Raw genomic sequence first — 23,295 nt, 5'->3', positions numbered from 1 at the left:
AGTGGCTGGATGAAAGATGCAAGAGTCTGTCTGGATCCCAGAAATTCACTCAGCTTTTATGCACACACTTCCATTGATTACAAGCAAACAGGTCACAGGTGAGGATGTTACCTCTAGTAGCCATTCAAACCCATTTGTGTCAACTTCTGTGCATGTTATTAGACCAAAATCACCAAGGTATGTAACCTTTTGATTAGGGTCCTTTGGATGTTTTGGGTCGTCAATATGATTTAAAAAAAAATGTTTTAAAATAAATGGCTTCACCCAACCACTAACCATGAGTGGAGAAAACGTTTTGGTGTTATCATTAGAAATAAGGAATAAGGGGGCCATGCATACAAAGATGGGAATGAGGAGGCCATGCATACCATGATGGGGATGAGGTGACCATGCATACCAGGATAGGGATGAGGGGCCACACATACCAAACTTACTCTAGTCGATAAGTTTTCCCAATTTTTTGTGGTAAAATTAGGTGCCTCGGCTTATATTCGGGTCAGTTTATACTTGAGTATATACAGTAACTGTTTTAGTTTTTTATTGTTATAAATATGCACAAATTTCTATTACCCTGATTTAGTGTGGTGATTAGGGAAGGAACTCTGTATAGAAAGGGAAAAGAAACATAATGTATATTTAAGAATACAGCTGTAATAGAACAGAATTGAGGTGAGTTCTACATATGTTCTAAATGCACTGTATATTCTCATGAACAATATCTCAAATTATGGCCTGTCAGCACTTTAGACTCTGCATAACTGCTGACAGCACTAGGAATGCAGTTTATACACATCTTGGTTTTTACCCAATGCACACCGATCCTAAAAGTGCCCATAAGGTGGTCCCGAACAAAGTGATCTCTGCAGTAAATCTTCTCATCACATTCCTCAGCTTGAGTGACAGCTGTCACTCAAGAGCACAAGGGAAGGGTGGTGGAGTACTTAATTCAGACGTCACTTTAAGGACAGCCTTGTGGGATTTATGGGAGAAGTGCATGCAGAATTTAGGCTAGGTCTATAATTCTCAGACAAGACGGGCAATCAAAAACATCTGTGCAACTTGTCTGCAACTTGCTGTCATGTGACTATTTTTGAGATTTGGTTCTGTTTTAAATAAACTTGCAAATTATAGACAAGTCGCATGCAACTTGCATTGAAATCTATGGAAAGTGAGTCCTGTGTGTAAAAATCTAACACTTGTAAACATTTGCGGCTTTGTGTCGCAGTCTCGGCAGATCCGTTTTGCAGGGTCAGACGGCTGACAGACTCTCTTTAACATGGCGTGGCTCATCAACATCTTCAACAAAAACACATTGATATATATAACTGGTTTTACATTTCGAACCTTTAAAAAGACAAGATTAGAATATATGCTACTTCTTTAAAAAAGAGAAACAAAACAAATAAAAAATAGCCTAGAAAATATTCCTAGCGCATTAAAAAATTCTAAAATATTTTTAGTGCAAAACGCATCAATATTCGGTCATAATCACTTGCAAATAAAGTAACTTTAGTTTAGCTTTAATCCTATATATTTTAAAGAGCCGATTATCCCCTAAGCTAACAGCCTGCAAAAAAAAAAAATAGACCATAAATGACAGTGACCATTAGAAGTTTGCTGAAACTTTCTATTCCGAAAGTGCCATTTCTTAATTGGTAGATAATTTCTTGTCTGTACTTCTACTGTAGAGGAGCGGAGAAACTATAGATTGTTATTCCTTCCATCCTCATCTTTGGTTTGAGCTTCAGACAAAGCTTGGTTTTCATTGAGGTCTTGTTTACTTCTGTAATTAAATGCATAAAAATTAAAAATACATTTGCTGCTACCGTGATATCTAGAGTGTTTCCCTGAAAATAAGACGGGGTCATATTTAATTTTTGGCTCCCAAAGATGGGTTAGGCCTTATTTTCAGGGAATGCTTATTTTTTTTTCCATAAACAACAATCTACATTTATTCTTGAACAAAAAAAAATCAACATTTATTCAAATATATGTAATCAAATATTCCAATATATAATAACAAACTTGGCACACAGTATATAAAAAAATAGAGCTTCCTTTTATTGTGCATCCAGAAAAAAATATGAAGGTTTTCGGTCCGTCATAGGACCTTCATCAGAACATTCGTCAACATGTGCTGGATATGGAGGAGCACTCTGTAAGAGCAAGAGAGCTTCCGGATTGTAGGAGCCTGCTATAGTGGGTATGTGCTGGGGGACTGCTGGATACCGCAAGGTGAGGAAAGCGCATCAGACAGGGGCAACTCAGTTGCAAATGAACAGTGCTGTATGTCCAGGTCCATGGTGCAAGGATGCCGTAAAGCAGGAGGAGCGTTCCTACAATCCGCACGCTCTCTTGCTCTTACAGAGCACTTCTCCATATCCAGCTCATTTTAAACAATGTTCTGATGAAGGTCTAATGACAGACCGAAAACGTTCATTTTTTTCTGGATGCACAATAAAAGGAAGCTCTATTTTTTCATATACTGAGTGCCAAGCATGTTATATATTGACGGGTTTGACACCTGGCTTGAGCACCAACAGCACCACAACTAAGAGTGTCGTGTTCTACTATATTACCAAATATTCTAATATGTCATTACAAACACAAACTGCTCATACACATGTGTACATACACATTGCATATACAGTACATTCCAGCCTGTCTCCTCTTCAGTTCTTCTAGACTCTCACAGTTAAAGGACCTTTGGTAACATCATGGTCACATGATCATGAGGTCAACAAATATCCTTAAGCAATCTTAACCTCTGAACAGAAATGCTGGGGGCCTAAGAGAGTGGAGACCCTGAGAAATTGCCCAGTTTAATGCTCCCTAACACTAGCCCTCACTGTAGCGAGGCCTTCTTTTTGGAGCATGGCTTGTATTTCGAGCATACTCCAAAAATCCGGTAAAAACATGCTAGGGCTTATTTTCAGAGCAGGTCTTATTTTTTTGGGAAACACAGTAACACAGTATTTGCTGCTCTCCCCCGATGTTTGTTGACATGACTGCAGCACCATACCACGTCTACTGAACCTAATGATTGACTGCAACGGTCACGAGCTGTGGACAAAACTTCATCTCTGTAGCCCAGTAAACCAACCCTGACATAGAGCAACAGAGTGGTTGTTTTAGATGGGTAGACACTTTGGTAGAAAAATACTGTTTGATTTAGTATTTTAAAGTATAAGCAGTCTTGCTCCCATTTTTATATGAAACCAGATAACCTCTTTTAACTTGTTCTCTCACTACAATTTAGTTACCGTAGTTCTTTTGACCACACTTGACAAAAGAATGAAGAAATGGATGTAGTTAATCAAAGCCTTATTATGTGTAATAAAAAAGCAAAATTGGAAATAATTAATTTCCTTTTTTCATCAACTCTATTAACGCAGAGAGAACACTAGCGCTTGCACAATGGAAGAGTGCTGGATGCACAAGGTATAAGTACAAGTACATTGTCAAGTTGCTACGCTGGCACGAGGGTAATGATAATGACACAATAAACATAAAGACATGAATCAAGGACAGGGGTTATTAATAACGTGTGATCTTCATTTATAATGGGAACACTAATCAAGAAACCATGAGGACAGCAGTTTCTTTAAGCATCTGAAAATAGGAAACTAGTACAATGGTCAACGGGATCATATCCTGTTGACTTAAAGAGGATATCAAGTTTTAAACTACAAGACTGTAGTCACTCCATGTGACTGCAGAGTCGTGAATCTTCACATTATGCACACTGTGCACTGCATTGATTCTCCGGTGCAGGCACTGGGAATGGGTGGGCATGTTGTTAGGATGGTGGACTATGCTGTAGAGATTCTACTCCAAAAGACACCAATCACGTCTGTGTATAAAGTATCATGTGAATTGTGTTGTAGTGTGCTGTGATATGGTAATGCATAATATATAGTGTAGAATGTGACATTGTTTAAGGTAAGTTAGGATAGAGTTGATGTTTGGGATTAGCCCATATTGGGAGGGGCATTGTATTAGGGTAAGTTACTATTTCCTGACTTAGCTGGTGTGGGAGTTTGGAGTGAACGTGGGCATTGTTGCCATTTGGGTGATCCATAGTTAAGAGGAGACTTAAGAGCAAGGATAGCAAGATCCTAAAGGAGAGGCAACTGATCAGTCACAGTGGTCATTCGAAGAAGGCATCATAGTAGCAGAGTCACGAACCCTTGAATTTTCAATGCCGCAGATAATGGGCCTAAACAGGACTGAGTTCGTGGGACTAGTGTGGATCCCAAGTGGTAGATCCAGGGTGCCAGTAGTTGAAGAAATGGAAAGCAGAGCCACCGAGCGAGTAGAGGGATTTGCTGATTAGGGCATTCAGGCTGGGTTGTGGTGACGTAGGATGAAACAAAAAAGCTGCCCATACCACTGGCTACATGTGGCCTGCACAGGCGTAGTGCCTACACAGCACAAGTCCACACACAAAGCCAGGATCCACACTTTCATGTAGCGTGCGGAGACGTAAAGGGAGACGGGCCAGGCTACAATGTGATTACACGTACTTGTTTTGGATATTTCCAGCCCCATTCCAACTAGACTGTTTCCGACCCCGCTCAATACACTTGCATTAAGCTCGGACTGTAGCAGGGAGTATGCATATGCATACTTTCAGTCACATGAGTGCCACTCCCAGCACCAGAGAATTCTATCAACGTGCGATGTGCAGATACACAATTCTGCAGTCACAATGTAACTGCAGACTTATAGTTTTAGACCAAACAAGCCCTGTAAACATCTTTTCACCCAGCTCACCCCAGCTAGGCCTCCCTGGAGGCACAGATCTGCAAGGAACCACAGATCTGCAAGGAACCACTTGTGGAAATGAAAAGAGGAGATGACCCAGCTTCCAAGCTTGCAATAATTTATTGGATTCAAAATTAAATTCCATCATGAGTGTAGGTACAGCTACGTGCTTCGAACATCCACTACGTTCTTTAACAAATCTTTGTTAAAGAACGCAATGGATGTTCGAAACACACAGCTGTACCTACACTCATGATGGAATTTAATTTTTATTCCAGATAATTTTTGCAAGCTTGGAAGCTGGATCATCTCCTCTTTTCATTTCCACAAGTGGTTCCTTGCAGATCTGTGCCAAGCTGGGGTGAGCTGGTTTATCCTTTTTCACAATCACCCTATGCAAACTCATTCATATATTAAAAGTGACCCACACAGGGCCGGTGTCAGCACCCGGCACACCCGGGCAAGTGCCGGGGCCCTGAGCAGGCAGGGGGCCCACTCGCCGTTGGGGACACTGGTGCGCTATAGTGCCGACCCCCGCGACTGGACCCCCGCCTGCTTCGGGCCCCGCCACTTGCGATTCTTACCTCTCCCGGTACCAGCGCTACAGTGTCTTCCATTCTCTGACTGTGACGTTCAGGTCAGAGGGCGCGATGACGTCACCAGTGCGCGCCCTCTGCCTGAGCAGTCGCAGCACAGAGAGCAGGAAGACGCCAACGCTGAGGAGTCCAGAGCAGATAAGCGTCAAGAAACGAGAGGTATTTCATTTTTTTTTATATTTGGAGCAATATATGGGGACCATCAGAAGGGGCCCATATATGGAGCATTATATGGGGCTAATTCTATATGGAGCATCTTATGGGGCCAATAATATAGGGAGCATCTTATGAAGCCAATTCTATAGGGAGCATTATATGGGGCCAATTTAATATGGAGCAGTATATGGGGCCAATTACATATGGAGCAGTATATGGGGCCAATAATATATGAAGCCTCTTATGGGACTAATTATATATGGAGCATTTTATATGGCCAATTATATATGGAGCATTATATGGGGCCCATTACACATGGTGCATCTTATGGGGCCAATTATTTTTGGAGCATTATATGGGACCCATTCTGTAAGGAGTATTATATGGGCCCATTCTGTATGGAGCAATATAAGGGACTCAGTATACTGTATTGGGCCGATCATATACTGTATGGAGCATTATGTGAGGCCCATTATATATGGAGCAATAGATGGGGCCCATCATATACTGTATGGAGAATTATATGTGGCTCACTTTACTGTATGGAGCATTATATGGGGTCAATTCTGTATGGAGCAATATATGCGGTTCATTCTGTATAGAGCACTCTGTGGTGCCCATTATACTGTATGGAGCATTATATGAGGCTCATTATTCTGTATATAGGACTATGTGGTGCCAATTATACTGTACTAGATTGTGGCCCGATTCTAACGCATCGGGTATTCTAGAATATGCATGTCCCCGTAGTATATGGACAATGATGATTCCAGAATTCGCGGCAGACTGTGCCCGTCGCTGATTGGTCGAGGCAACCTTTATGACATCATCGTCGCCATGGCAACCATTATGACATCTACGTCGATACTGTGCCCGTCGCTGAATCAGAAACGTGGGATTTCTACGTCCTTTATGACATCATCGTCGCTGTGCCCGTCGCTGATTGGTCGAGGCCGGGCGACCTCGACCAATCAGAGACGCGGGATGTCTACGTCCTTTATGACATCATCGTCGCTGTGCCCGTCGCTGATTAGTCGAGGCCTGGTGGCCTCGACCAATCAGAGACGCGGGATTTCTACGTCGATACTGTGCCCGTCGCTGATTGGTCGAGGCCTGGCGGCCTCGACCAATCAGAGACACGGGATTTCCAGGACAGACAGACAGACAGACAAACAGACAGACAGACAGACAGACGGAAAAACCCTTAGACAATTATATATATATATAGATGGAACACTATATGGGGCCATTATACTGTATCGGACAATATATGGGGCTCATTATTCTGTATAGAGGACTATACTGTCTGGTTTCTGAGCTAATGTAGAATGTACAATAGATATCACTCATGTAATGTAAGAGGTAAGTGAAATCTTTGGCATTGTACTATACCTTTATTTCTCTGCCGTATAGGGAAATTATGAATTGTAGTATGTAGAGTTGAGCGACTTTTACTTTTTTCGGATCGAGTCGGGTTTCGCGAAACAAGTCGGGTCGGGTGAAATCGGCCAATTATTGTGAAAAGTCAGAGGCCGACTGACCACGAAACCCAATGCAAGTCAATGGGGAATCAAAGTCTGCAGTGAGTGGAGGACAGGAAAACACCTACAGTGCCCATTTTAATGCCAAAAACATCAATTCTTATTACTTAAGCTTGTCAATCTTAATTTACTTTATAATAATAGTTAGGCATTGAAAACTGGGGGTCATTTGGCTAAAGTTGTGGGGGGGTAGGACTGGCTCAAGATTTTCGTGGGCCCATGAAATGCGGAATACGTCACGGCGGTGGAGCAGGGAGAGGTAAGTATTTCAACTTTGGAAGTGCTGTGATCCAGAGCAAACGGGGGGGGGGGGGGCACTCGTTGGTACTGGCACAGGGCCCCTCATAGTACGGCAGTGTGTTTGACGGCGGGTGGCGCCTCCCACTGGCAGAGACACTTTTGCGTACTATGAGGGGCCCTGTGCCAGTGACGTCGCCAACGAGTATGCCCCCCACCTGATGAAGGAACCTGCACTTTCATCTGCACCTTCCTCTTTGCCCCCGTGTAAGGCGGTATAGTATGCGGGAAAGGCAACCTGACTTTCAGCAGGGTCAGATTCTGGCTGTGTAGAGTGCAAGGGGAATGTAGTAGTCTGGGTCAATGTACAAGGAGACTCATATAGCAGACTCATATGAGGAGGAAACACAGATATAGGCCCAAATAATAAAGTAGGCTAAATGCAGTTCAAAATTGGTAACAGGACTAAACAGGCGGCAATGCTTTGTTCAGTGGAGGACAACTGTAATGAGTGGCAGACACAGTTAATAGGCCCAAATAATAAAGTAGGCTAAATGCAGTTCAAAATTGGTAACAGGACTAAACGGGCGGCATTGCATTGTTCAGTGGAGGACAACTGTAATGAGTGGCAGACACAGTTAGCAGGCCCAAATACTAAAGTAGGCTAAATGCAGTTCAAAATTGGTAACAGGACTAAACAGGCAGCATTGCTTTGTTCAGTGGAGGACAACTGTAATGAGTGGCAGACACAGTTAGTAGACCCAAATACTAAAGTAGGCTAAATGCAGTTCAAAATTGGTAACAGGACTAAACGGGCGGCATTGCTTTGTTCAGTGGAGGACAACTGTAATGAGTGGCAGACACAGTTAGTAGGCCCAAATACTAAAGTAGGCTAAATACAGTTCAAAATTGGTAACAGGACTAAATGGGCGGCATTGCTTTGTTCAGTGGAGGACAACTGTAATGAGTGGCAGACACAGTTAGTAGGCCCAAATAATAAAGTAGACTAAATGCAGTTCAAAATTGGTAACAGGACTAAACAGGTGGCATAGCTAGGTACAGGGGTGGGCTCCTCTGCTGAGAAGCAGACATTGGTAGTAGGCGCAAAGTATTAACTGGTCTAAATGGAGGTCAGGGCCCCTGTATATTTTAACTATCATCTATCATTTCAACAAATGTGTAATGGCAGTGCCATTGAAGGATTTAACAGCACAGACTACACAGTGGTGGAGCAGGGAGAGATATGTATTGCACGTGGTAGAGCACTGTTTGAGCTGGGGGGAACACTCTCTCATGGGCGGCGGTACTGGCACAGGGCCCCTCATAATACGACAGTGTGTCTGACGTTGGTTGTACACCACCACCGTCAGAGACACTTCATTGTACTATGAGGGACCCTGTGCCAGTGCTGTCGCCCAAGAGTGGGCAGACCCACCTGTCCAGGCAAACGGCACTCGCACGGGTGCTTGCGCCACGTGGTGACCACGGCCCTGTGGGGGGAGTCAGCCCATTTAGGGAGGTATAAAAATGGCCTATGGTGGACATTCAGCAGCTGCAAATGGAGGAATTGGAGAAGTCAGTAAGAGGAGGCCAAAAGCAAGACATTTTTCCGGCAAGCTACGCGTCAGCAGGGCAAGGTGGGGCAAAATAATTTGAAATCCATGATTGGTTCATTTTAATGAAGGTTAGATCATCAACATTCTGGGTAGCCAGACGTGTCCTTTTTTTCGGTCAGTATTGAACTAGCAGCACTGAAGACTCTTTCTGATAGCACACTAGCAGCAGGGCAAGCGAGCTCCTGTAATGCATATTCTGCCAATTCTGGCCAGGTGTCTATTTTAGATGCCCAGTAATCAAAGGGGAATGACCTGTGAGGGAGAACGTCGATAAGGGAGGAAAAGTAGTTCGTAACCATACTGGGCAAATGCTGTCTCCTGTCACTTTGAATTGATGCAGCAGTACCTGTCGTGTCAGCGATCATTGCGAAATCACTCCTCAAACTGGTCATAAAACCCCTCTGTCCAACGCCACTGTGGATTTGTGCACCTCTAACACCTCTGCCATGTTGCCCCTATGGCTCGTGTGAGAACCATCATCGCCGCTGTGTGCTGGGAATGCCTACACCAAAAGGTCTATAAGAGTTGCTTGTTTGGTAGCCAATACTTGCTCAAGGTTCTCATGTGGCATGATATTTTGTAATTTTCCTTTATATCGTGGATCCAGGAGGCAGGCCAACCAGTAATCGTCATCGGTCATCATTTTGATAATGTGGGGGTCCCTTTTTAGGATATGCAAGGCATACTCAGCCATGTGGGCCAATGTTCCAGGTGTCAATTCACTGCTTGTGCTGGGTTGAGGAGCACTTTCTTGCAAATCAACATCAGTTGTGTCCCGCAAAAACCCTGTACCTGACCTTGCAACGCCCCCAGTTTGTATTGCCCCCTGAGAAACATCCTCCTCCCATAAATATTCATCCCCATCATCCTCCTCCTCCTCCTCTTCGTCCGCCACCTCGTCCAGGAGAGTTCCCTGACCAGACAATGGCTGACTGTCATCAAGGCTTCCCTCCTCCTCGGCTGCAGACGCCAGCTCCTTAATGTGTGTCAAACTTTGCATTAGTGGGATGCTCATGCTTACGATGGCGTCGTCTGCACTTACCAGCTGTGTGAATTCCTCAAAACATTGAAGGACTTGACAGAGGTTTTGTAGCTTCGACCACTGCACATAAGACAACTCCATGTCTGCCATCCAAGTGCCTGCCCGTGTATGTGTATCCTCCCACAAATTAATTACAGCACGCCTCTGTTCGCACAGCCTCTGAGCCATGTGCAGTGTGGAGTTCCACCTTGTTGCAACGTCGATTATTAGGCGGTGCTGGGGAAGCTTCAGCGATCGCTGATGGTTCAGCATACGGCTGGAGTGTACAGGCAACCGGTGGATGTGCGAGCAAAGTTTTCGCACCTTCAGGAGCAGGGGTGGTAACTCCGGATAATTTTTGAGGAAGCACTGCCCCACCAAGTTCAAGTTGTGAGCCAGGCAAGGTATGTGTTTAAGTTCTGAAAGGGCTATGGCAGCCATAAAATTCCTTCCGTTATCACTGACTACCTTGCCTGCCTCAAGATGTACACTGCCCAACCATGACTGAGTTTGTTGCTGCAAGTACTCTGCCAGTACCTCCGCGGTGTGTCTGTTGTCGCCCAAACACTTCATTTGTAACACAGCCTGCTGATGCTTACCACTAGCTGTTCGATAATGGGACACCTCGTGTGCAACACTGGCAGCTGCGGATGGAGTGGTCGTGCGACTGTGCTCTGTGGACGAGCTTTCGCTTCTGGAGGAGGAGGAGGAGGGGTGGCGAATGCCTACAGCCAACTGTTTTCTAGACCGTGGGCTAGGCAGAACTGTCCCACTATGGCTGTCCCCTGTGGACCCTGCATCCGCCACATTAACCCAGTGCACCGTGATGGACACGTAATGTCCCTGGCCATGCCTACTGGTCCATGCATCTGTTGTAAGGTGTACCTTTCCACTCACTAATTGCCTCAGTGCATGGACAATGCAGTCTTTGACATGCTGGTGGAGGGCTGGGATGGCTTTTCTCGCAAAGAAGTGTCGACTAGGTATGTCATAGCGTGGTACTGCGTAGGCCATCAGGTCTTTGAAAGCTTCGCTTTCAGCCAACCCATAGGGCATCATCTCTAACGAGATTAGTATAGCAATGTGGGTGTTCAAACCCTGTGTACGCGGATGAGAGGATGAGTACTTTCTTTTCCTAATGAGAGTCTCTTGTAGGTTGAGCTGGACTGGAGTGCTGCATATGGTGGAACTAGCGGTGGTGGTGGTGGACATGGAGGATTGAGAGAGGGTTGGTGATGGTATTCTTGATGTTGGCCTACATACAGTGTTTCCTACCAATAAACTTGTGATTCCCTGACTGCTTTGGCCTTGCGACGATACCTCCACATTTGCTGCTGGTGGTGTCCTAACCAGTGGCCTTACAGAGAGGGAAGCAATGTAGCGTTGCTGACTGCCTTCATTCTGAGCAGGTGCACCAACGGTACTGGACGTTTGGTAGTTAGTCCAGGCTTGCAAGTGCATGCTGGTTAAATGTCTAAGCATGCACGTTATATTTAAATTTTGAAGATTCTTTTGACTGATCATTTGGATCTTGGTTAAAAAAATGCCACACTACACTCTTCCTTCTATGGAATACCTTTTCAGGCATTGCACGCTGTGCTACTTTCACCGGATGGCCACGCTGTCCTAAAACTGTTTTTGTTTTTGACAAACATTGCAATGTAGATGGCTGCTGCGGATCATCCTCCTCCGCTTCTAAGCTACTGGCAGCGGCAACCTCTTCCCCCAATGGCTGCCAATCTGGGTCAACAACTGGGTCATTTATCACCTCCTCTTTAATGTCATGTGCACCTTCCTCTGTGTCACCGTGTAAGAAGCTATAGCGTTCGCGATGGGGCACCATAGTCTCATCAGGGTCAGATTCTGGCTCAGTACACTGCGAGGGCAATGTAGTGATCTGAGTCAATGGAACAGCATAATAATCTAGCTGTGGCTGTGCATCAGTGCACTCCATGTCCGATTCATCTTGTAATGGGCAGTTAACAATTTCCCTTTCTAACCCAGGTACGGTATGTGTAAAGAGCTCCATGGAGTAACCTGGAGTGTCGCCTGACGCATCCTTCACTTTTGGTTTGGTTGAAGGACACAAGAAAACGACTTGCTCCTGACCGGGAGCATCCACTGACGACTCGCTGCTTTTATATTTGGAACTTTCTGAAGAGGAGGCGAAAGAGCTAGAGGCTGAGTCAGCAAGGAAAGCCAAAACTTTTTCCTGCTGCTCTGGCTTTAAAAGCTGTTTTCCTACTCCCAGATAAGGGAGCCTTCGAGGCCTTGTGTAGCCAGATGATGACACTGGCTCAACACCTCCAGCCTTAGGTGCTATTGTGCTTTTGCCACTACCACCAGATGCACCACCTCCACCACCACCATCAGTACCAGCTGGCAAGCACCGCCCATGGGCTCTTCCACTAGACTTCCTGATTTTTTGGAAAATCTAACCAAAATAACAACCGTTATATGGTACTGTAAAACAAGGTAGAAGGTCTATATAAACTTGTTGAGAATTTAAATCTCCCTTTTTTGGGGGGAGACTGAAAAAAAACTCAGGCCCAGTCTATATAACAATGCAATCTAAGTGGCAGAAAGTGGCTGGCTAACATACAACAAACTAACAGGACTGCAGTATATCCACTTTGTGAGAATATGAATCTCACTTTTTTTGGGGGAAGACTGAACCAAAACTCAGGCCCAGCGCATAAAACAACACAATGTAAGTGGCAGAAAGTGGCTGGAAGATATATGAAAAAATACAAGGACTGTAGTACAATTTCAATCTCCCTACAATGATCTCAGGAAAAGTATGGCAGCAATAAAAAGGACTGCTGCACACAAATGTGTGGACAAATAAACAAGATAACTGTGCAGAAAGGAGCAACAGGATTTTTGCTTTTAAAAAAGCAGTTGGTTTGCACAGCAGCATGCAAACAGCAATGCAGCTATCAGGGAGCCTTATAAGGCAGCCTAATAAGCTACAGAGCTGATGCACAAAAATATAGCCTCCACTGTCCTTGCAAAAAAATGGTGGTGTTGGACAGTGGAAATCGCTACAGCACAAGCAGTTTGGGGGTTAATCTTCCCTGCCTAACTATATCCCTTCTTCTTATGAAGCTGCAGCAACCTCTCCCTATGCTAAGATCGGCAGAAGTAAGATGGCGGCCAGCGTGCATGCCCCTTTATAGCCCCTGTGACACCGCAGAAAGCAAGCCAATCACTGTAATGCCCTTCTCTAAGATGATGGGGACCGAGACCTATGTCATCACGCTGCCCACACTCTGCATTCTCCTTCATTGATGAAATGTGACTTTTGCGCGCAGATCGCTGACCTCATGGCCAATCCCACTCTAGGATCGGGTCGGGTTTCATGAAACCCGACTTTGCCGAAAGTCAGCGATTTTTGAATTTGTCCGATCCGTTTTGCTCAACCCTAGTAGTATGTGTTAAAGGGGCCCACTGGGACTCTTTTGCCCAGGGCCCATGAAAAGCTGGAGCTGGCCCTGGACCCACATGTCTATTTATACTTTAGTATATAGGAACATTGAAACAAGGAAACACATGGATATCTGAAAAAAAGACAGAAAGAAATAGCTCATTATCGGGGGCGTAGCGATGTAGTGGAGCAAGAAGGACGTGCTAGGCTAGAGCTCCAATCATCCTGAATAATAACCCGCCATTATCTTACCCAAGAGGCTTTCTCCGGGTATCGCTGCATTCCCCTGGGCACCTGGAGGCGTCCTGCTCCCGAGGAGGTCCGAACCGCGGTCTCTGGTCAGATATAATTCAGGGATACGCAGGTGGAGGGCAGCGTCTGCAGAAGGCGGCGGACATTTTCTTGCTGCGCACCTGAAAAGTGGAAGACATGGAGCGCAGGCATTCAGCTCAGGACGAGTAGGCTGAACACTTGGAGGTACGAGAGGAGGATTGCGCGGTGTAAGCCCTGAGAGACGGGCCCCGTGTTCCCCTCATTAATCACATAAAGCGCCGGCCGGCTCCCAGGGTTTGCACTAATTGCGACCGCATAAAGACAGCTCATCTGGGGTCAAATCTACAGGCCAGCGGAAAAACCACACTTCTGATAGTGAGGAGGAGAGGAACAAGAATATCTTTGAGCCAATTCTCCAAAAATTGTTCAGGTTGTTGACCTTCTGAGCATTCGGACAGCCCAATAATACGGGCATTGTTTTGACGTAGATGAATTCTCCTCAACTTTTTCTGTGGAAAAGGGTCCACAGGGTTCCTACAAGGCCTCTTCCTCCGGGCGCTCCACCGAGACCCTTTTTGGTGCGTATTCTCAACTGCAGGGACAGGGATGCTATACTTCGCAAGGCAAGGCAAAAGAGCCCCATCAAATTTAACAATGCCACTATTTCAATTTTTCCTGATTTTTCAACGGAACTTCAGAAGTAACGGGCTCAATTCATGGAGATAAAGAAGCAACTCAGAGAAAAGAACATACTCTACTTAATGATCTATCCGGCCCGACTTCCGTGGCTAACACGGTACCAAGATATATTTCTTTCCTGTATCTAAATGTGGGATTGCACTTTTTTTGCAATTTCACCGCACTTGGAATTTTTTTCCCGTTTTCTAGTACAAGACATAGTAAAACTAATGGTGTCGTTCAAAAGTACAAGTTGTCCCGCAAAAAATAAGCCCTCACATGACCATATTAACGGAAAAATAAAAAAGTTATGGCTCTGGGAAGGAGGGGAGCGAAAAACGAAAATACAAAAACGAAAAAGGGCCGCGGCGGGAAGGGGTTAAACGTAAGACCTTACAGGAGGATGACAATATGGAGAGGGGTCTGAGAGACTCAGAAGCAGCCTACATAGCTAATCAAACAAGTGCAAACAGAGCTGAATGATTACTTTTTTATAGACTACATGGCCAATACACTGACACTAAATCTAAGCGTAAGCTGTTTTTTACTCGACAGGCGTACTTTGAACTAGGAAACCAGTCTAGTAAACTTCTAGCATTTATGGTGCGCCAATTCAAATCATCTAACACTATACTTAAAATCCAGATGGTTCAATAGTTACTTTGACAGATGCCATAGCACATTTGGCTTCTGGAAAAGCACCCGGTCCAGATGGATTTCCCATAGAATTATATAAGAAATACCAAGACATTCTAGCGCCAATTCTTTTGAAAGTATTTCAGGGGATTTGGAGGGGGGTTCCTTACCAGACTCCTATAATGAAGCAACTATTATAGTTTTAAAAAAGATGGGAAGGACCCTCTGGAGTGTGGATCATATCGTCCCATTTCCTTAGTAAACGTGGACTACAAGATTTTTTCTAAAATTCTGGCCACTAGGTTAAATCCGGTAATATTGGACATAATACACCCAGACCAGACTAGATTTATGCCAGGTAAGAGTACGTCTATTAATTTCAGGAGAGTTCAGTCAATAGCCCAATAAAGTTCGTTGGTACTAGAGAATAAGTGGGCCATGGCCTCGCTGGACGCGGTCAAGGCTTTTGACTCTCTTGAATGGCCTTTCCTATTTGCATGTCTACAGAAATATCGATTTTGTCCTAATTTTTAAAAATGGATTCACGCAATATACTTGAAACCAAAAGCCCGGTTAATTATTAATAATTCTGCATCTGAAACACTCTCCTTGGAAAGGGGAACACGTCAGGGTTGCCCTCTTTCTCTGGCCCTCTTTGCCCTTGCGATTGAAGCACTAGCGATACGTATGAGATCCACTCCAGCTATTCGGGGAATTAGAATAGCAGGCCGCACAGATATTATTGGTCTATATGCGGATCATATGGTAGTATTTATGGATGAAGTAGAGGAGACACTGCCACATGTGATCACTACTATAGATAGATTTAGTATGCTCTCTGGGTTATACATCAATTGGGATAAATTTGCTTTAATGCCTCTCTCCCATGTTCCAACAGATCATCTTGAAATGTTATCCCCATTACCAGTTGTATCTAATTTTAAATGCTTGGGAATAATTATATCAAAATGCAGTGGACTTGATCTACAGATAAATATTTTCCCGTTGCTAGACCTAGTCAAGCACAAGTTCACTATTTGGAGTAAATTACCATTGTCAGTTTCTGGACGTATAAATCTGGCTAAAATGATACTACTTCCGAAGCTCAATTATTCCCTCCAACATAGTGCTGCACCGGTTCCTAAATTCTTTTTCTCAAGCTTAAACTCTCTAATGCCGTCCTTTACATAGGGGAAGGCTAGACCTAAACTTAAGTTATCTACCCTACATAGATCTAAACAAATGAGAGGAGCAGTGCTACCAGACTTTTTTCTCTACTATTTGGCCGGCCAACTTACAGTAGAGCTTTGGGTAAATGGATGCCTGGGGGTTAGTTACCAAACTCAGAGAGCTATTTGGCTCATGCTGCAAGAATTGATTGCCCAATGGGTTTTTTAGAAATAAAAAAACCTAATTCCCCTAAATTATTACCGCTACTCTGGTTGGCGTGATTGATTTAGAAACAGGTAAAAAAAGTAATCCACTTTGATGGAATTGTAGCCGAAATGCCATTATGGAATAATGAATATTTCCCAGGGTTATTGAATCATCCATCCGCTCAGTTCTGGATGTTATATGGTGTTTCTTCAATTAATGATTTATATGAACAGGGCGTTCTGATGTCTTTTGAACAAATGCAAATTAAATATAATGTCCCTAAATCCCAATTTTTCACTATTTGCAGCTTAGGACAGCGATCCAATCACATATGCACAGTATAAATGTGACGCAACAAATATCCTTCCCATTGATAGGGATCCTTAAATCGCAGGGACCCCGTGGGCTTATCTTTGCACTATATACATATACTAGCTATTGAACCCGTTCTACACCCGGGTGGCGAGCATTTATATTGGTATATGGTCTCCATCCTGTCATGTGCTGCTCCATCCTGCGTCCCCATCCTGTCATGTGCTGCTCCATCCTGCGTCCCCATCCTGTCATGTGATGCTCCATCCTGCGCCCCCATTCTGTCATGTGCTGCTCCATCCTGCATCCCCATCCTGTCATGTGCTGCTCCCATCCTGCACCCCCGTTTTGTCATGTGCTGCTCCCATCCTGCGCCCCCGTTCTGTCATGTGCTGATCCCATCCTGCGCCCCCGTTCTGTCATGTGCTGCTCCCATCCTGCGCCTCCATTCTGTCATTTGCTGCTCCCATCCTGTCATGTGCTGCTCCCATCCTACGCCCCCGTTCTGTCATGTGCTGCTCCCATCCTGCGCCCCCGTTCTGTCATGTGCTGCTCCCATCCTGTGCCCCGTTCTGTCATGTGCTGCTCCCATCCTGCGCCCCCGTTCTGTCATGTGCTGCTCCCATCCTGCGCCCCCATTCTGTCATGTGCTGCCCCCATCCTGCGCCTCCATTCTGTCATTTGCTGCTCCCATCCTGTCATGTGCTGCTCCCATCCTGCGCCCCCGTTCTGTCATGTGCTGCTCCCATCCTGCGCCCCCATTCTGTCATTTGCTGCTCCCATCCTGTCATGTGCTGCTCCCATCCTGCGCCCCCGTTCTGTCATGTGCTGCTGCCATCCTGCACCCCCGTTCTGTCATGTGCTGCTCCCATCCTGCGCCCCCGTTCTGTCATGTGCTGCTCCCATCCTGCGGCACCGTTCTTTAATTTGCTGCTCCCATCCATATGCCCCATACTCTGCTCCATAAGATGCTCCATAGTATATGCCCCGTATCAGGTGGCGTAAGTAACAAATAGCTGTGGCATGAAGTGCCACAGCCTCATGCCACAGCAATTTGTTACTTGCGCCACCTGATTCCTTTCTGCCGCCATTTTCTTGGTCCTCCTGCTGGCGGAATCGGCGCCTGCGCAGTCCGCGCTTTCCGGCGCCATTTTCTTGAAGACATACTGCAGTGTGTCTTAAAGAAAATGTCGCCGGAAAGCGCGGACTGCGCAGGCGCCGATTCCGGCAGCAGGATCAAGAAAATGGCGGCGGGAAGGAATCAGGTGGCGTAAATAACAAATTGCTGTGGCATGAAGTGCCACAGCTTCATGACACAGCAATTTGTTACTTACGCAATTCCTTTCCGCCCATTTTCTTCGTCCTCCTGCTGCCGGAATCGGCGCCTGCGCAGTCCGCGCTTTCCGGCACCATTTTCTTGAAGACACACCTGCAGTGTGTCTTCAAGAAAATGGCGCCGGCAGTGTGTCTTCAAGAAAATGCCGCCGGAAAGTGTGGACTGCGCAGGCGCCGATTCCGGCAGCAGGACCAAGAAAATGGCGGCGGAAAGGAATCAGGTGGCGTAAATAACAAATTGCTGTGGCATGAAGTGTCACAGCTTCATGCCACAGCAATTTGTTACTTACGCCATTCCTTTCCACCCATTTTCTACGTCCTCATGCTGCCGGAATCGGCGCCTGCGCAGTCCGCGCTTTCCGGCGCCATTTTCTTGAAGACACACTCCGGCTCCTCTGCCTGTGACTGGTAAGTCAGAGGGCGGCGCCGGCGCGCATTAAGCACGTCATCGCGCCCTCTGAACTGTCACAGCAGAGGACCCAGGAGATGGAGCCGCACGCAGCGCTGGAACGGGGAAAGGTGAATATACTTACCCTCCTGGCGGTCCCTGACTCTCCGGTGGAGATCGCGGTATGCGTTCAGTGCTTACGCATACCGCGATCTCCTGGGAGCGTCACTCTGTGGGGGCCAGACTGCGCCGGCGCTTGCGCTTGCGCTTGCGCAGTCTATAAAGGCTTCGGACAGAGTGACGCTCCCAGCGTTATAGATGTTATCCACGGGCGATGACTCTACTTTACTTCCAATTAAAGAAAAGTGGAAACTTCTGGTTCCTGATCTTCAAGATGAGGACTGGGAAACAATTCTTGAGTCCCCAATCAAAGTATCCCCTTCGGCTAACAATAAAATGATCCAAATGTATATGATACACCAATCATACTTAACCCCGTTACGATTATTCAAAATAGGGTGGTCTCAATCTTCTGAATGCCTTAGATGCCATACAATGGATGCAGATTTTATACACAGGATATGAGGTTGTCCAATTATCCTATCTTTCTGGAAAGAGGTGACTTCGTTGTTGTCCTCCCTTGTACACATTCCCGTTCCTTTGAATCCATTAGTGTGTTTATTTGGAGTTTTGGAGGAAGAGATATGGGGACATCATGTCCAAATTTTTTGAGAGAGACACTTTTCTTAGCAAGGAAAATGATAGCCTTACGTTCGATGGACAACACACATCCATCTCTCAGAGCCTGGGTGAAGTTGGTAAACTCAGTTATACGTTATGAACAAACTTTATACCAGAATCGGGGCTGTTTAGGGAAATTTAATAAAATTTTGGATGTATGGAACTCGTCGTACCTCACTATGTCATCACATGGGTAATGTAGAACAACAAATGGCGGTTTGTAGAAGGAGCGCTAGCGGCCGTCTCAATGAGGAGGAAATAAGTGCGCAGGTCCCCGCAGCTCCAGCTGGATACCCCACAATGGGGGAGAAAGACTTGCAGCAGAAACAGAATAGCCGGTCTCAGGAGCGCAGAAGGAGAACACAGACACAAGTTAGGGTAAAACCACAACGCGTTTCAACGGCGTGAGCCGTCTTCTTCAGGTGGATCTACCTGAAGAAGATGGCACATGCCGTTGAAACGTGTTGTGGTTTTACCCTAACTGGTGTCTGTGTTCTACTTCTGCGCTCCTGAGACCGACTATTCTGTTTCAATCACATGGGTAATGTCCTAGCTCCAATTTGATAGAGTTTAAGGTGGATTTTGCATCGGCTCGCACTACATTCTAATGCTGAATTATTAATAGGATGGAGATTGTTATGGCAGTAGGATAGTTTTAAGCTTTAAGTCTTAAAGGGAACCTGTCACCCCGTTTTTTTAAGAAGAGCTAAAAATAGCGTTAAATAGGGGCAGAGCTGGGCTTTACATTAGTGTATTTTGGAGCCTTTATTCCCCACCTATGCTGCCGAAACACCTTTGTAAAGTCGCCGTTTTGGGCTGTCACTCACGCTGGTCAGGTCATATGGGCGTGGTGACAGCGCTGTTTCTCCCCCAGATCTCCGTTGGAGGCGTAGTGTTGTGCGCATGTCCAAGTGGCGAATCCACTGCGCAGCTTCAAGGAAAATAGCGCGATCTGCGCTATTCAGCCATTTATCGGTGGGCGCGTCCATCTTTGTGAGGCCGCGCATGCGCAGATGGTTCTTCTCGGCTTCCCGGGGCTTCAGGAAAATGGCCGCGGGATACCGCGCGTGCGCAGATGGCGATCGCGGCGGTCATTTTCCTGCAGCCGAGATGCGAACTCGGCTTCAGGAAAATGGCTGCCACGAGCATAGGTGGGGAATAAAGGCTCCAAAATACACTAATGTAAAGCCCAGCTCTGCCCCTATTTAACGCTATTTTTAGCTCTTCTTGAAAAAACGGGGTGACAGGTTCCCTTTAAGTAACTACATTAGACATACTGTAATATCTTGAGCTACTTTTATTGTTTTCTTCATAGATATTAGGATGACTGTATATGTTCTGATCTGAATATACGCCAACCATGTATGTCTTAATTTTGTTGTTGTTTAATAACTGAATTTAAAAAAAATAGCTCATTATCCACACTGGTAAGGAAGCAAAAGACTAGTCTATCATTTATTGCAGGTATCATTCTATACTTACTTCTCTCGGTTGAAAACAATGAAATCTCTCTCCACGGTATCTAAGTGTTCTTGCAAATTGCCATTCTTCAATATTACAAAGTACAATCCAGGTAGGAAAGCAATAAAGAAAAGAATAAAGCATTTAATAAGCTAAAAATGACATCTCCAAGCATACAAATATCAAAATAGATATGTAGCCAATTTTAACTTAAAGGGACTCTGTCACCTGAATTTGGAGGGAACAATCTTCATCCATAGGGGCGGGGTTTTCAGGTGTTTGATTCACCCTTTCCTTACCCGCTGGCTGCATGCTGGCTGCAATAATGGATTGAAGTTCATTCTCTGTCCTCCATAGTACATGCCTGCATAAGGCAATCTTGCATTGTGCAGGCGTGTACTATGGAGGACAGAATGAACTTCAATCCAATATTGCAGCCAGCATGCATCCCCAGTGTTGCAATTGCTGTTATTCACCGCAAAAAAAAGTCTGATTTTCCATTTATTTCTCTCTCCTCTGATATGATCTAGCACATCAGAGGAGAGGAGAGAGAAATGGGGTCTCCTGAGCCCCTCTGGTACTTCTGGTGTCCCCTGGCTTTGTCCTCCAGCCCTCGGCGTCTTCTTCCAGGAAGAAAATGGAGGGCACATGCACAATGTGCCCGTCAAGTATTGCCGGCCGGCACCTGGCAACAATAGGAGATTTTTCCTATTGCTTCATTTTGATCACTGTGATATGGTTTATCACAGTGATTAAAATTAAAAAAAAGTAAATCAAGCCCCCCTTTATGACTCCCTTAGTTAGGTAAAAAAAATAAAATTAAAAAAAGGTTTTTTTAATTTTTTTTCTATTAGGGTTAGGGTTGGGGCTAGGGTTAGGGTTAGGATTAGAGCTAGGGTTATGGTTGGAGCTAGGGTTAAGGTTGGAGGAGGGTTAGAGTTAGGGTTGGGGGTTAGAGCTAGGGTTAGGGTTGGACTAGGGTTGGGGCTACAGTTAGGGTTGGGGCTATGGTTAGGGCTATGGTTAGGGTTGGGGCTATGGTAGGGTTGTCGATAGTGTTGGGGCTAAAGTTGTGATGGAATTAGGGTTGTGTTGGGGTTAGGGTTGTGGTGTTGGGGTTAGGGTTGGGATTAGGGTTAGGGGTATGTTGATGTTAAGGTTGGGGTTAGGGCTGTGTTAGGGTTGGAGTTAGAATTGGGGGGGTTTCCATTGTTTAGGTACATCAGGCGGTCTCCAAACGCAACAGGGTGCCCGCCATTAATTCCAGCCAATTTTCCGTTCAAAAAGTCAAACTATGCTCCCTCTCTTCTGAGCCCTGCCATGCACCAAAACAGTGGCTTTCCTCCACATACAGGGTATCAGCGTACTCAGGAGAAATTGCAGAACAAATTTTGTGGTCCAATTTCTCTTTATACCCTTTGGTTCCAAAGTAATTTGTTTGTGAAAAAAGTAAAATGTTCATTTTTTTCCTTCCACATTGCTTTAGTTCTCGTGAAGCACCTGAAGGGTTAATAAACTTCTTGAATGTGATTTTGCACACCTTAAGGAGTGCAGTCTTTAGAATGGTGTTACTTTTGGGTGTTTTCTGTTAGACTGACCCCTCCAAACTGACTTCAAATGTGAGGTGGTCCCTAAAAAAATGGTTTTGTAAATGTTGTTAGAAAAATGGGAAATCAGTGGTCAACTTTTAACGCTTATAACTTCCTAACAAAAAAAAAATATTTTTCCAAAACTGTGCTGATGTGACGTAGATGTGTGGGAAATGTTATTTATTAACTATTTTGTGTGACATGATTTAAGGGCACCAAAATTAAAAGTTTGAAAATTGATAAAGTTTCAATTTTTTTGCCAAATTTCCATTTTCTTCATAAATAAACGTCAAGTCATAGCAAAGAAATTTTATCACTAACATGAAGTACAATATATCACAAAAAAAAGTCTCAGAATCATTGGGATCCATTGAGGCGTTCCAGAGCTATAACCTCATAAAAAGAAATGTAAAAGTTGGCTTGGTCATCAAGTACAAAATTGGCTCTGTCCCTAATGGGTTAAAAAAAACTCACTGGAGTGGTGCTTTAAAGATTCATTAGTTAATGTCCTTTTTTAAACCAGAAAAATAATGCAACATGCACAGAGTGATGGAAACAGACGTGCTCCATGAGATTAAAACCGAACTGACACACTCTGATATACTAAAGCAAGTCTGTCTTATGAGTGTATGGGTAGTGACTGGAGAAATGGAAAGTGACAAGTCGGTAAGCTTGCAATCTTCACCATTAACAAAACTGGATATGTAATTCATAAGTCATTGTGAAGGAAAGCCACTTTCAATTAATAATAGAATGGTAAACTGGTAATTGATTATCTTTTGCTGATCATTTACAAAGTAATTAATGTTTTGCTTATGGAATAGAATTAAAAAGCACTTAAGTTAAGTGGCTTCATATCTATCTTCAGGAATTTAAGTGTGCCCAATGTAATTTACTTGTCCCATTCATCAATGTCTCCATATTGGAACCTGGCCCCTAATGTAGCTGCCAAACTGAATCAGACATCTGTAAAAAGTCATGCAGAAAAAAACCTGCTGATATTTACTGCAAACTGTAATTAGTGGTAAGTATGGTTTGTGCAGTTATCGCAAAGACAACCGGCAAAAACACCCTCGTGTAATTACTAATGAATGTGCATCATGGCTCATGTGTTTCAGAAACCTAGATTTTGTTATTAGGGGCT

The 23,295-nt window shown here is 44.8% G+C and overlaps 1 protein-coding gene across 1 annotated transcript in view; it reads right to left on the bottom strand.

The window, feature by feature from the left end:
• Positions 1 to 328: 328 nt before the first annotated feature.
• STK32A (serine/threonine kinase 32A) overlaps positions 329 to 23,295 on the bottom strand; it is a 363,613-nt gene continuing 340,646 nt past the window's right edge. Inside the window, exons 12-13 of the mRNA XM_069764076.1 lie at positions 20,584 to 20,648; positions 329 to 1,783 (exon numbers count right to left, since the gene is read on the bottom strand). Coding sequence (XP_069620177.1) covers positions 1,702 to 1,783; positions 20,584 to 20,648 — 147 coding nt within the window. The 3' untranslated portion in view covers positions 329 to 1,701. The remainder of the gene's footprint in view (positions 1,784 to 20,583; positions 20,649 to 23,295) is intronic.

This window comes from Ranitomeya imitator, chromosome 4 (assembly GCF_032444005.1).
Source record: "Ranitomeya imitator isolate aRanImi1 chromosome 4, aRanImi1.pri, whole genome shotgun sequence".
Classification (NCBI taxonomy): Eukaryota; Metazoa; Chordata; class Amphibia; order Anura; family Dendrobatidae; genus Ranitomeya; species Ranitomeya imitator.
The sequence above is the reverse complement of the archived record's forward strand: the minus strand, read 5'-3'. Positions and strand labels throughout refer to the sequence as shown.